Here is a 15,319-nt window from a genome sequence, read left to right on the forward strand (position 1 = left end):
CTCTCCAAGTCATTAAGGTTTCAAGGCGGACGTTTGGCAACTCTAACCTTCAGCTCCCTCCACAGATTTTCTATGGGATTAAGCTCTGGAGATTGGCTATGTCACTCCAGGACCTTAATGTGCTTCTTCTTGAGCCACTCCTTTCTTGCCTTGGCTGTGTGTTTTGGGTCATTGTCATGCTGGAATACCCATCCACGACTCATTTTCAATGCCCTGGCTCAGGGAAGGAGGTTCTCACCCAAGATTTGATGGTACATGGCCCCGTCGATCGTCCCTTTGATGCGGTCCCATTAGCAGAAAAACACCCCCAAAGCATAATGTTTCCACCTCCATGTTTGATGGTGGGGATGGTGTTCTTGGGGTCATTGGCAGCATTCCTTCTCCTCCAAACACGGCGATTTGAGTTGATGCCAAAGAGCTCGATTTTGGTCTCATCTGACCACAACACTTTCACCCAGTTCTCCTCTGAATGATTCAAATGTTCATTGGCAAACTTCAAACAGGCCTGTACATGTGCTTTCTTGAGCAGGGGGACCTTTCTGGCACTGTAGGATTTCAGTCCTTCACGGCGTAGCCTTGAGATCCTTAACAAGATCCTCCAGTGTAGTTCTGGGCTGATTCCTCACCGTTCTCATGATCATTGAAACTCCACATGGTGAGATCTTGCATGGAGCACCAGACTGAAGTAGACTGACATTTATTTTGTGTTTCTTCCATTTGCGAATAATCGCACCAACTGCTGTCACCTTCTCACCAAGCTGCTTGGCAATGGTCTTGTAGCTCATTCCAGTCTCTTGTAGGTATACAATCTTGTCCCTGACATCCTTGAACAGCTCTTTGAGGGGTGGGGGTACAGGAAAGAAGATGGAAAGGGTAAAAATGCAGGTAAATTACAATGCATATCATACATTTGTCTCATTGATGAGTACATGCAAAATATTCCAATAAGCGGTATTTTGTCCAGTAGTGGGGTACTCGATGCAACTGCTGGTTGGTACTGTTGGGGGGGGGGGGGGGGGGGGGCTAGGGTCTTCTGGTTGGGGGTGCTTTCCTTTGTTTTTTTTAAAAATCTTAGTTTCAAGGATTTTGTTTTTGTGGTTTTTGGGGAAGGGGTATAGAGGAGAAGAGGTGGAGGGTGAAAGCGCATACTTAGATACAGTGCATATCATATTTGTCTTAATGATGAGTACTTGTAACATATTGGAATAGGTGGTTTTTTGATCCTTAGTTGTTATCTATTTCAAGGTTTTTGCTTTCAGCAAGTAATAACAATAGAGCGATCGTAGTGAGATACTCAATGCGTTTGCTGAGTGGTACTGCGGAGAAGGGGGGGCGGGATTGCTTTCATTTTGAGTCCTGTTTGGCCTTTAGAGTGGAGGTCAGTCTGTGGGAGTTAGTTGGAGTTTTGGTGCAATGGTTTTTGCTAGGTGTATAGTCTTAGTTTTCCAAAACCATAGGTGTCGTTTGGTTGTGGCTGTGTAGTGGTGTATGCCATGATGGTCCTTGTCAGATGCTTTCTCTGCAAGGTATGGCTGTGGTCATAACAGAAGTGTGGGAGTGTGGTGAGGGGGTGAGGAGTAGGTTAGGGGGGACAGGTGTCCTTTATACAGGTAACACGCTGAGATTAGGAGCACTCCCTTTAATAGTGTGCTCCTTATCTCAGCTTGTTATCTGTATAAAAGGCCCACTGGGAACCAGAAATCTTGCTGATTGATAGGGGATCAAATACTTATTTCACTCATTGACATGCAAATCATTTTATACATTTTTTGACATGCGTTTTGCTGCATTTTTTTGTTGTTCTGTCTTTCATTGTTAAAATACACGTACCATTAAAATTATGAACTGATCATTTCTTGTCAGTGGACAAACGTTCAAAATCAGCAGGGGATTAAATACTTTTCCCCCTCACTGTATAACATAGTAAATGCTTAAAAAGTTTGCTCAGAGCATTACAAAAAATCTAAAGGGTTACCCCAAACAAACCACTGCTTTTGTAGGAATAACTGCCCAGCACATGAGATTTAGGCATCCTGGAACTCTGGGCAACCTAATGTCAATTCTGTGCATAAAATATGTTCGTTGTCAACGCGCAGAGCACACGGTCAATGGATGTGTGAAGCTTTTTTCTCCCCTCTCTCCCTCCCAACAAACAATAAAATTGATGTTTTTTTTATTTTATTTTTTTTAATTCCCTCACTTCCAATCCTCCTCCTCTAGCTGGCTTAGAACGCACACATCCGCTCTTAGCTAGAGAAATTGTCTAATCACAGGTTTCTCATAGATAAGTTTGTGTTATGACTATGTGAGGTTCTTGGCTGATGTCAGGAAGGGGTGTAAAGCTCCCCTGGTGTTGAACTTACTTACCTGGAGAACAAAACAAGGAGTGATGCCCAGACCACAGGGTTGTTGAATGACTAAAAAATGTAAAGTGTTAAAATGCTATCCCATAAACAATGAAAAATGAAATAAATTTAATTTACTCACTCTGCTTTCCTTTTTTTTTTCTCTTCTCACTATTCTCTCCTACTCCTTCTCTCCCTGTCTCTTTTACCCTCTCTTTCCATTTCCCCTTCTCCTTTCTCATCCTTGCCAGTGCTGACCCACACCCTCTAACACCCCAATACTCTATTTTTCTTCAAAACAGACGGATCAAATACAATACACATATTCATAGCCCCCCCCCTTTTTTCTCTTCCTATTTGTTCCCCCACTAAATTCCACCTGCCAACGAACAATCAACTTACCAAACGATTGAGTTGATCGTAACCAACATCCCTTGTATCAAACTGTATGCTCATGTGAATCATTAATGTCTCAATACTCTTATGTGTACTATAACAATTTCGCAATTACTTTTGACTATCGTTAATAAGTTTCTGCCAATAAATTTAGCTTGAATATATAAAAAAAAAAAGTTAGATTATAATTATATACTGCCTGGCCAAAAAAAAAAATGCCTACTGGAATTAACTAAGCAAATAGGTAAGAGCCTCTTATTGGAGAGTTACTGCATGGGCGATTATCTTTCAGCTAGCAACAAGTTACTTAGCCCCAACTGATGCAATGAGTAGCTTCTCATTTCTTAAACAACCATGTCGAAAGACACATCCCGTGGTTGTGGAAAAGATGTTAGTCTGTTTGAGAAGGGTCAAATCATTGGCATGCATCAAGCAGAGAAAACACCTAAGGAGATTGCAGAAACTAATAAAATTGGGTTAAGAACTGTCCAACGCATTATTAAAAACTGGAAGGATAGTGGGAAACCACCAGTGATGGGCACATCAGGGTCAGAAGAGAGGCATATGAAGTGATGCACCCATCATGCCTAGTGCCTACTGTACAAGCCTGTGGGGGCAGTGCTATGACCTGGGGTTGCTGCAGTTGTTCAGGTCTAGGTTCAGCAACAATATGTGCCCAAAGAATGAGGACAGCTGACTGCCTGAATATACTGAATGACCAGGTTATTCCATCAATGGATTTTTTCTTCCCTGATGGCACGGGCATATTCCCAAATGACAATGCCAGGATTCATCGGGCTCAAATTGTGAAAAAGAGTGGTTCAGGGAGCATGAGACATAATTTGCACACGTGGATTGGCCACCACAGAGTCCAGACATTAACCCCATTGAGAATCGTTGGGATGTGCTGGAGAAGGCTTTGTGCAGTGGTCCGGTTCTCCCATCATCAATACAAGATCTTGGTGAAAAATGAATGCAACACTGGACGGATATAAATCTTGTGACATTGCAGAACCTTGTCGAAACAATGCCACAACGAATGCGTGCCGTAATCAAAGGTAAAGGTTGTCCAACAAAATATTAGAGTGTGTGACCTTTTTTTTTGGTGGCGCCTGTTTTTATTGGCCAGGCAGTGTATATGATGGTGTGAAAATCTTACTATTAGTGAGAGCAGAGCCTCAACTCAAATAGTAGTGGAGTACTGTTCTGAAGGCAATAACGGCTCAATATCTGCCTAATAGACCTGACTCAGCAGGCAGGCTTGGTAACATGTTGGGTAGGTAAGTATTGTATAGCTGTAAAAGGGCCCTGCTGATACTGTTATAAAACTGTGATGGAATGAAGAGCAACAATGTTGCAAACTTATTTTGATACAAAACCAAGGGGAACTTTAACCGAGTGCGCTGCAGAGTGAGACCCGGTCACTGAGTCAGTCTAAAACACAACTCACACTAAATAAGTAACTTTAATCCTGTTAACACGTACCAGGAATGTTACACTGTCCTATTCCATCAAGGTTACCTAGGTATCAAGGGCCACACTGAGCTAATTGTCTCTCTCATACATATATATGGCACGTTAACAGGATGAACATAGATTCGGCACTGCTAAACAAATAACTGATCTGTGCCTTCGAGGGCACCTAGGCTTCATATGCAAGCCGAATCACAGTCACTGATTTTAGTAATGCCGAAGTCTAGAAAGTAAATATATCCCTGGGCCGGTCACTGAAATGAGAAGGAGGATCCTTCTTTCTGCAGATTGTAAAAATAGAGTAGTATCATCAAGCCAGACACGGCTGAGTCTCTGAGTCCGTGGATACTTTTAGCCCCGACGTGCGTTTTGCCCCCGTGATGAACTCCAGGTAAGTAAAAATCGTTTTTTGTAGGGTTTAAGGCAAACAGTTGGATGTTGAACCTAATTCATAGTGCCCAGTAAGGCATTTTACTCTGTAAAAAGCCCCCCTACCAAAAAGGTTGGAGTAAACCTTTAAGCTCTAAGAGCTTCACTTCCCCGCTCCCCTGCATTCTGTTACATATAACTATAGCAATATAGAAAAGTCTACTGGTCCGCAAAATTATGTCACAGGGTCATATACATGTCATAGCAGCCCTCACTACCTTTAGAACACTCTAAATTAAGCTAGTGGGTAAATTAACATAAAAGGCTTGCACACTGGTTTCATTTCACCAGAAAATGACAAAGGTCATTGAGCCAAAAAAAAATAAATAAAAAACAATTAAAAGAAATAAAAACTATTGGTATGTGTTGAGTATGATATATTAAGTACAAGGTATGGGCAAATGGATAAAGTAAACATCAAAACAATGACACTGTCACTTTAAGAAGACACAGGATTATTCAAGGTACAGAGAACAATACACAAGAGCACATGACCGCTTTATATTTCCGTTTGACGTCTAAACAGCATTCTAGTTTATCATATTTTCTGCTTAAAGGATAAGATCTTCTTTCTTACTCTATCCAGTTACTTCAGCTGATTCAAATCTTTAAATACTTGGGAAAATTTAATAAACTTTAACACAGATCATCAGGCATTTCATAGATTTTGCCGATAAAGCAACATACCACGTAAGCAATCTGAAAAACCTTGCTTTGTATCTTTGAAACAAATGGAAACCTTAGCTAAGGGACAGTTAAGCCAATGTTTACTACTAGGAGTCTATTAGAAAGATCAAAGATTGCAGAGTGTAGAGGTGACCATTGTTCTAAACAGTTGGCATGGTAACTGAGGTCTGAAATGGTTAGCTGGTGTTGCACTTAAGATGTCAAAAGATTTCATTAGAACCTAGATTTGGTCTATGGATGGAGCTTCAATGAAATGTTGGCATTACTATAGTATTATTGTGTAATGCATCATAATGATGGGAATGGGTCTCCATATAAATGGTGGTGCTAAAAAACAAACAAACAAAAAAAAGTGTAGACACAATTGGTGTTAATTGAGTCCTGAGAAATAGTTTCCTATTAATAATCTTGCAAAATGTTTAAAGGCAGTGGGACTTTCTTGATCATGTATGATAAATTTACATTATCGCCTTTAACTGCATACGTTATTGGTGGCTGACCCCAAAAAATACATTTTAGTAGCAGAAATTGCTTGTGGAGCCCAAGTCCTTACTTAGTTATTAAATACTATGCTTAAACTGCAAGAAAAAAAAAAAAAAAAGCTGCACAATACTTAATGGTTCATTGAAATTTGGGCACTAGGCAGCTGGCCTCCTTGAACACTCTCATATGAGATTTAAGTGAAGTGAGTTCATTTGACTATCGGAGGCAGCTCTCAAAATACAAGACACTTGTTCACAACACAATAATTAACAGTTAAATTTTTTGGTGTTTTGACACTGTCTGAACATTATTTTGTTAACGTTGAATAGTGGGAATGCAAGTTATATATTATTTTTGAGGTTTCCAATGAAAAAAAGTATAAAGAACAAGCAAACTCTATCAACACCAGATGTTGGCCATTTGTGAGGTTGAATGAACTACAAAATCTGCTTCAGAACTTATGGAATATTTATAAATCTCTCGTCAACATGTGATTTTGCCCTTTGAGGCTGTTAGTGGATTAAAAAGTACCGACTACAAAAACATCTGCCTGTGTCTTTAGAGATTCAGTTTCTGCCAACATAGTTATCTTGTGGGGATTGTCGAGAGATGTGAAGCAAGCGTATGCTGCTACACATACATATGGAAACAAAGTGTGTCATGGTCCACAGAATGCGCCATCCCCTTGTGATGTGCAGAAGTTACATTATACGGAAGTGATGAGTTTCAAGTAAAATGCACACAAGCCATTAGCTATGTCTTCCAGTTGTTCATAGAGCCAATCAGTAAAGCCCATTGAGGGATAAAACTCTGCTATTATTTTTCTGCATTTATACATCAGGCACATTATCTGAAGTTGGATTTCTTCTAGCACTATACCTGCAAAGAGCTTCAAGTCTACAATGTAAAATCATGGACCTAGAATGCCAACAAGTAGAAGGACTTGCAGTTATAAAAACTGGGTCTGCACCCACCCTCCATACAACTGTAGCGTTTTATGGTATAAGTGGCCATACACATAACATCTGACATATTACTATGCTATCAAAATCTGGTTTTGGCCAAGCATGGGAAAAAAGTCAAAATCCCCCCCCCCACTTTACCGTTCAACCCCCAAAGAATTGCAAGAATGAAAGGTACTCAATACTGTGGTTCTGCATTCATCAAAGACAAAGATACCAGACAGAAACCAGATTTAATGGAATAAATAAAACACCACTGAAGTAACATAACATAAAGAAGTTCTAAATAAACCAATACATTGCAATAAAGATTACATATGACATTGCAATGACAAAAGTCTCTAGTTAATATAATTGTTGGAGATATTTTCTGCTACATACCAATGAAAATACATCTGTTTCCAAATACAAAGAAAATATACACATGATTACTTAAAGGAACACTATAGTGTCAGGAATACCACAATAGGTTTAAAACAGCCGTTTAGGTCCCTTGCCCCCTTACCACCATTACAATGGTGGTATACTCATCTTTTTTTCCACCACCACGAAGGTCTCCTAGGGGCTGGTCCTGATGATCTTCGCCAATACAATGCTTTCCCATAGGAAAGCATAGGACCACACCAATCAGACTCTTCTCATACACATGCATTGCATCAACGCATCTCTGTGCGGAAAGTTCAGTGTCTCCATGCAGAGTGCGGATATGCTGAATGTCAGTGCTGCAAATTGTGTAGCACTAACCCAGGAAGCACCTCTTTGGCTGAGTGAGGAGCATTCATCACATCCATGCAGACCGTGGGGATGCTGAACATCAGTGCTGAACATTGTGACTACCACTAGGCAGTAATGTGAACACTCACTTTTCTCTGAAAAGGCTGTGTTTACATTACAAAGCCTGCAGGGACAGGCAGTAGACACCAGAACAACTATATTAAGCTGTAGTTGCTCTGGTCATTCCAGTTTCTCTTTAAATAACTGAGTGGCTGTGGATCACTGCTAACTCATCAGCACTACAAATAAACTAATCACATTTAAAGAAAGCAAGCCAAAAAAAAAAAAAAAAACACCACCAACAACAAAGTAACTAACAATTTGGATTATTTCAGCAGATAACCAAAATCTATGAAAGAGTATATGGTTATATTTGCATACTTCTCATTTTATTTCTGAGACTCTTAGCAGTTGCTGCTGTGTATATTGCTCAAAAGGTAAGCTTCCTTTAAAAGCATCACAGGGTTATGAACAAAAAAAAGAAATCAGCATGGCAAAATTAACATTAAAATGGCTACAGCTGAAAGTGGGAATTTTTTTCTTCCCACTATTTGCGATTTGGAGTTACTGATCAAAAAACTGTGGTAAATGTCTAGTTCCTGTGAACATGGGAATATATGTCAGCAATACATGGCTAATACTGCAATTCACCACAGTGTCTGACCATGTAAATCACACACTTAAATAGGGATAAGGGGCCAGCAAAGGAAATATCAACTACATAAATATAGGCTGTTTTTATATAAATGGTGCTACATCAGGAAAATCTATTTAATTAGATTGTGTAATAAAGGGTATTGTAAATATAAATAACAGACTACAATAACTTTGAGATCTAACACTATATGTAAAAACAGATAAACACTGAATAAATATCATGAAAGGTCTTGTCAATAGCATATTATCTGAGAGGGTATTATTACTATCATTAATACTGTATATCAACAACTTTTTCCCTGTGTAATTTCTGTGCTCAAGACTCACAAGTAAAGATCACAGAGAGACACAGAAAGGTAGATAGATTATAGGTAATATTTCTATACTATTACACATGGAACACCAAACATAAATTCCCACTAATACATAAACACACACACAGTATGTAATATACTATATAATTTGTTTGTAATATATATATATACACATACATACAGAGAGAGAGAGAGAGAGAGAGAGAGAGAGAGAGAGAGAGAGAGAGAGAGAGAGAGAGAGAGAGAGAGAGAGAGAGAGAGAGAGAGAGAGAGAGAGAGAGAGAGAGAGAGAGAGAGAGAGAGAGAGAGAGAGAGAGAGAGAGATATCATTCTCAACTACCCTTTGTGGTATCTCCCATCTGGACTCAATCCATATTCTGTGCAGATGTTTCGGTACACAATCCCAGCAACTTGGTTGTGTCTCTCCGTGCATGCTGTTCCTGCTAACATCTTGCATCTGGCAACTAGGTGCTGGACTGTTTCAGAGGCCTCTTTGCACAGCCTGCACCTTGGGTCTTGCCTGGTGTAGTAGATTCCAGCTTCTATTGATCTGGTGCTGAGTGCCTGCTCCTGTGCTGCTACGATTAGTGCTTCAGTGCCATCTTTCAGTCCTGCCTTTTCCAACCACTGGTAGGATGTCATGTGAGCCACATCCACTATCTGCCAGTGGTACACGCTATGGAGAGGTTTTTCTTGCTAAGGAACCTCCTATTTTTCTGCATCCTCGATCTGTGGAAGTCTCAGGCATTCCCTTAGCAGTTCATCTTTGGGAGCCATCTTTGTGATGTACTTGTGGAAGCTCTGTGTTTCATCCAGGACTGTGGTCTTGATGACCTCCTTCCTTCCGGCAGGTGTACAGTCTCTGGGTGCTGGATTTCGTGTGGAATCCTCCATTCATAGTGAGCAGTTCCCTGGTCTTGACATCCATGGTGACCAGTTCTTCTCTTGGCCAGGTTATTATTCCAGCTGGGTACCTTATGACCGGTAGAGCATATGTGTTGATGGCTTGGATCTTGTTCTTGCCATTGAGCTGGGATTTCTGGGATTTGGGATTTGACTTCAGGACCTGTCTGACTCTTAGAAGGTACTTGGATGTTGCTATCCTCCTTGTTTCTGGTACCCCCAGGTACTTGTAGCTGTTCTCTACATCTTCTATTTGGAACTTCAACTCCTTCTGTCCTGATCATCTTCCCTCTTTTTGCTATCATCCGCCCGCACTTCTCTAGTCTGAACGACATTCCGATGTCCTTGCTGTATATCCTAGTTAAGTGGATTAGTGAGTCAATGTCTCGCTCATTCTTGGCATACAGCTTGATGTTGTCCATGAAGAGTAGGTGGCTGATAGAAGCTCCACTCTTGAACCTGTATCCATATCCACTCTTTTGGATGATCTGGCTAAGGGGGTTGAGGCCTATGCAGAACAGCATTGGGGATAGCGCATTACCTTGGTTTATGCCACATTTAATGTTTATTTTAGTTATTGTCCTGGAATTGGCTTATACAGATGTTTTCCACTTGCCCATCGAGTTCTTGATGAAGGCTCTTATCTGGGAGCAAGAAGCATCTCATAACACCGAGGCCCAGTGGCTACTATATATATATATATATATATATATACACACACACACACACACACACACAACACAGGGATGAGGGCACTCACTCTTGTCCAATTGCTTTTCCAAATGGAATGATGTAATGTAGTGCACCTCGCTGGAACCAATATATTTCCAAATATTTTAGCAAAGAAAAGTGTGAAGAATTAGTGTAGCATCAACGTTTTGGATCTGTGTTTGATCCTTTCGAGAACAGATCCAAAACATTGATGCTACACTAAGCTGACTTGCTAGACCTGTGAGTGCCCACTTTTTTTGCTGAAATATTTGGATATATATATATATATATATATATATATATATATATATATATAAATATAAAAAACAAAAAATAGTCTTGCACTCCAACTTACTGGTGTCTTTGCCCGGTGCATGTCGGCATAGTATAACCAAATAGCATAGAGATAGCACTCCCAGGACTCTAACAGTATTAATAAAATGTAACTTTTATTTTCAAAATTAAAAGATCAACGTTTCAGTTTGTCACCCAAACTTTCATCCGGCTAAAATAACATCTTAAAAGACAATTATATTTACCCACCACCAATATACACTTACCCAATAAGTGAAGAGATACTGTCTGAGACAGACTTGGTCGGAGCCAGAATGCATGATTGATTGCAGCGTCATTACGTCATCGGAGATGGTCGCTATGGAAACCGGACGCCCAGTCCGATCAAAATCTAGGTTCTGAGTGGTTGCACTTTGCGTGCTGCCCTCAGCAAGAGAGATCGGGACTTCCCGCCTCGTGTCCATTTTTGGGCCTTCATCCGTGCTAGGACTGCAGGCATCCATCACTTGTTTAGTGGTGGCGGTGGAGGTGAGTGTTTGTTTGGCTGCTGTTGGGCAGAGAGCTTCATCCTCTCCTCTAGGTTGCGCCAGAATGTTGCAAAGGCTCTGTCTAGCCTGACCTTGATGTCTGCCTGTTCTGCTGCAGTGTCCGGGTGCCTTGTGGCATCCGCCATATTGGCTGGGTTGGGAGATGTACCCATAGCTGTGGTCGTTCTGTCCCCCTTTTGCTGTGGGCCAAGCTTCTGCCCTCATTAGTTCCTCACTGCTCGGTTCGGACCAGGTAAGGCTTGGCTGGGTTTTGTATAGGGTTTAATTAGGCTGAAAATCGCTTTTTTGCCAAATACTGAGAGGAGCTCATGCAAGTCGCGTCTCTACAGGCAGTTGGGCCCCGTCCCCCTAAATTTTATTTGTAATACTTTTGGAGTCCTGGGAGTGCTATCTGTACGCTATTTGGTTATATATATATATATATATATATATATATATATATACACACACATACACACACGTAAGTACACACATATATATAAATATTTGTGTATATATATCCATTATATATATATATATATATATATATACACACACACACACACACACACACACACACGTATATGCACACATATATACACACACAAATATACCTATACCCTACTTATAAAAAGGATTTGATGATGAATTGTAATTAAATAGACATTACATGTTTCTTTTTTCTTTCTTTTTCTCTATACAAGGATTTGCAGCTGTAAACTTTATTGTTACTCCTATATGAAAAAGGCAAATTGTAACAGGCAGTAATTTTTACATTGTCTATGTAAACCGGCAAATGGTGCTCAACAGCTCCTATTATTATGTGTGGAGACGTTCTAAAGTTTAGCAGTTTTAACATAAACAGTCACTAAACGTTACATTTTGCAGCATGGAGGGTAGTCGCTAATGTTAGGCAACAGACATTTTAGTGGTCAGTGAAAGTTACCAATAACCATATTCAATGTTCAGTCTTATGATTAAAAATATCTAGGGATTTATGATATGATAGTTGTGATCAATAAAGGACAACATTATATAATCATTTTGTTTAATACTTTGTATAAAAATTGCTTCTGGAAAATCTAAATGAAAATCATTAAATTTACTTGGGTTATAGGGATGCTTCTGGCAAACAATATTAATGAAATGTTTTATTCTGTATTACTGCTCAGACAGGTTGAATAATATTTCCTTCTGAATAATGGCTCATTTTCTGTGATTTTTTTTCCCCACTGTCCCAATGGTTATATCATGCTGGTCCATACTTTGCTGATTAAGCATGTAATGGCAGACACCACAAAAAAGTGAATAATAAGTCGTTTTTCTACTAATAGTGCTGACTCAGCTCACCATCAATACCCAGAACAGCTGCCCAGTGTAGAGGACTTGTCATAGAAGGAATGCTATCCAACACTTATAAACAGGGGGATACAGCAGGTGCCCAGATGGAGTGAGATAAACGTAAACATAAAAAAAAAAAAAAATACACATAGGAAAGGAGATAAGAAGTTAACAAGAATATCTGACACTGTATTCATTTTACAGCATGAAACATACACACATATATACAGAAAATTGTGTGTTTTCCTTCATTAGTATTTTGCAAAGCTCTGCCATTTTTTGGGTAATATGTCTGGTTGCTAAAGAAATGTAGAAAACATTATCATCTGACTAAGCAATACAGGAATATGCCAAAATAAGGAATTGATTCAGGGTCTAAAAAGAAGAAGCACTTTATTGATGGGGCTTGTGTCCTATTTGAGTGGAATGATTATTTAAGTAATAATTTCCTTGTTACAGGCTAAGCAAAGAACATTCCTTACCTTTACCATCTGCTTGCTGATTTGAAGCTTTTGGTAAGACAGATGCAGTTCAGCTGCTAGCTTTATTTTCCCTTCCTTAAGCTCTCTGACAGAAGCAACCGCTGCCTGCTTCCCTTTCCCTAATACGGACACTTGATGTTGCAAGGATGCAACCCTTTGCCGTAACGATGCCAGGGACGGTTTGAGAGCAATGATCTGGTGTCTCCTGTCTCTTCGTACTAAATAAAGAAAAGTGATCACAGTATTCTAAATCATTCATATAAATGAGAACAGTATTATGTTAGATTGTAACCGCTAATATATTTACAAATACATTTCAGACCACAAACATATGTATATGTTTACCCAACTTGTTTTTTTTTTTTTTTACTTTTTACCAGCTTACCAAAAAGTATTCTTTACTGCATCCATCATTTTTAATGTGATTTTTTTTTAATTGATGTTTTTAATGTTCGAGAAGAGCAGAAGAGTTTATTTCAAATAATATGTATAGTAACATGTGTCTACAGCCTTATAAGAAATGTTAACTGTCTCTTACAGTTTTGTTTCCAAGTTACCCTTGGTATTTCCGTACACCTGGCAAATTTCACAGGTATTTAGCTACATGCTGCATGCTTTTAGATAGGCTTTAGTGCATAAATGTACTAGAATATAGAATAAATGTAAATATTTTAATATTGGATTTATCGAGGGTTTGTAGGTGTTGAAGAAACACTCTATAAATATGTATTTATAAAAAAGATTGTGTCCTATTTAAATTAACTGACTCAAGATGGCCCCTCCATACAAGAATAAAAAAAATATATAGTTTAACCTTTAATCCAGCTCAGGTGAGATCATCTTGACAGGTGATCTCTGCCAATCACATGTTTCTCCATTGAGGAGCACTCAAGGCCCTACATAGGTGTGTCCTTTAATCGCCTCACGGTACCAAAAGCATTCTCCTCCCACAGAATCATGTCTCCATTTCTCCAAAATGTTAATGCTTAAAACTTAAAAATGATATTGTAGCAGTTTTGGTGCTTAGGCTGTCCCTCTAACCTGCCTTTTTCTCTTTACACCTCTATGAACTAGTGTAACATTTAGTCAAATAGTGACAGGAGGTAATATTTTGTTATTAAAGATAAAATGATGGGACATGGGAACAAAGAAATCACAGTTGCCTATGCAAAGAGCAGTTTTTAAGCTATAAGCATGGAAACAAATGTGTTTTCTTGGCACACATAAAACCAAAATCTTGAAAAGCTCATACTGTGATATTAAGATATTATTTATCTATACTTATAGTGGTCGTCTATTTGTTTCCCTTTGTCACCGTTTCCATAATTTTTATATGGACATACCCCAACCATGTCAACTTTCCACTCTCCAAATAAAGAACATGGGCCTAATTTTACCTTGTATCTCAAAGGCACTGGATCATGTCATATTTATTTAAAAGTCTAGTTTATTTTCAACATTCAATATGCAAAAAGCAATTTAGAAAAAGATTTAGCCCACCATTATATTCCATCATACAGAAATCTTATTGCCCTACTGTAAAAATTATATACAGCACCAAATACACTTACCTTTTACTAAAGATTGGTTGTAGTTTGGCAAAAGTTGATATTTTCTAGTGTTACAAATTTTCTCGGTTTCATTGCCTTGCATGTTGCCCTGCAGAACAGAAATGAAGTAAAAATGTATTTAAAAAGTATACGATTAAAACTGCATTCAACATTTTCATGTCTAATGTTGATAATCCACTGACATAGCTAAAAAAAACACTGAAATTACACACTTTTTGAGGTTTTAATGCAAGACCAGATATAGTTTCACTTGACAATTCAACATCAATATTTTAACAGTAATGAACTCCACTGTCATAAATTTCCTCTCTCTACCCTCTAGTTGTATTTACGCTCTTATACCACTCTCAGCTTTCTCGACTACAATGTCTGTTCTCTAGCCACTTTAGAGCATGATCTTAAATTTAGGACCTCAAACATGCAATGCACTAGTAAAAGTGTAGCTACATTTTATTTAACATGAAGTTACTGGAAAATAAAAATGTGAAACATAAAATATAGTGCTACATGGTGCTTACACTTTTTAGCACAAATAAGTTAATGCAACACAAATATTCACGCAGATCTCATCCCAAATTTTAAACTAAAACCAGTGATAAGTGAATTGAGCACATGAAATAAACAAAGTAAAAAAAATACATCTCTATATATATATATTATTTACATAAAATTACAAAGCAAGAATATACACATAATTGCAAGGTAATACAGACCAGAAAATGAAAAACCTAAATACAATCAAGAATTGCAATTTATTTTTTTTCTGTTGAAAGTGGTCCCTGTCCCTGGGCGAAAATGTCACCTTCATGGGAACCTTTTACCCCTCCATATTTAATTTCCTTGAAACTGTCCTTCTATTAAGCTGATGGAAAAATAAATAAATAGATTGCAGGAGGGACTAGAGGGGTGTAGTCCCTGCAATAATTTAAATCTGAGGTCTGTTTGCTAAACCCTAGTGGTGACAAGTTAG

The 15,319-nt window shown here is 38.7% G+C and overlaps 1 protein-coding gene across 1 annotated transcript in view; it reads right to left on the reverse strand.

Annotated features, from left to right (window-relative positions):
* The window catches only part of CNTLN (centlein), a 302,717-nt gene that overhangs the window by 92,940 nt on the left and 194,458 nt on the right, over window positions 1-15,319 (reverse strand). Inside the window, exons 18-19 of the mRNA XM_063455244.1 lie at window positions 14,350-14,437; window positions 12,779-12,996 (exon numbers count right to left, since the gene is read on the reverse strand). Coding sequence (XP_063311314.1) covers window positions 12,779-12,996; window positions 14,350-14,437 — 306 coding nt within the window. The remainder of the gene's footprint in view (window positions 1-12,778; window positions 12,997-14,349; window positions 14,438-15,319) is intronic.

Source organism: Pelobates fuscus, chromosome 5 (assembly GCF_036172605.1).
Source record: "Pelobates fuscus isolate aPelFus1 chromosome 5, aPelFus1.pri, whole genome shotgun sequence".
NCBI classification, from domain to species: domain Eukaryota; kingdom Metazoa; phylum Chordata; class Amphibia; order Anura; family Pelobatidae; genus Pelobates; species Pelobates fuscus.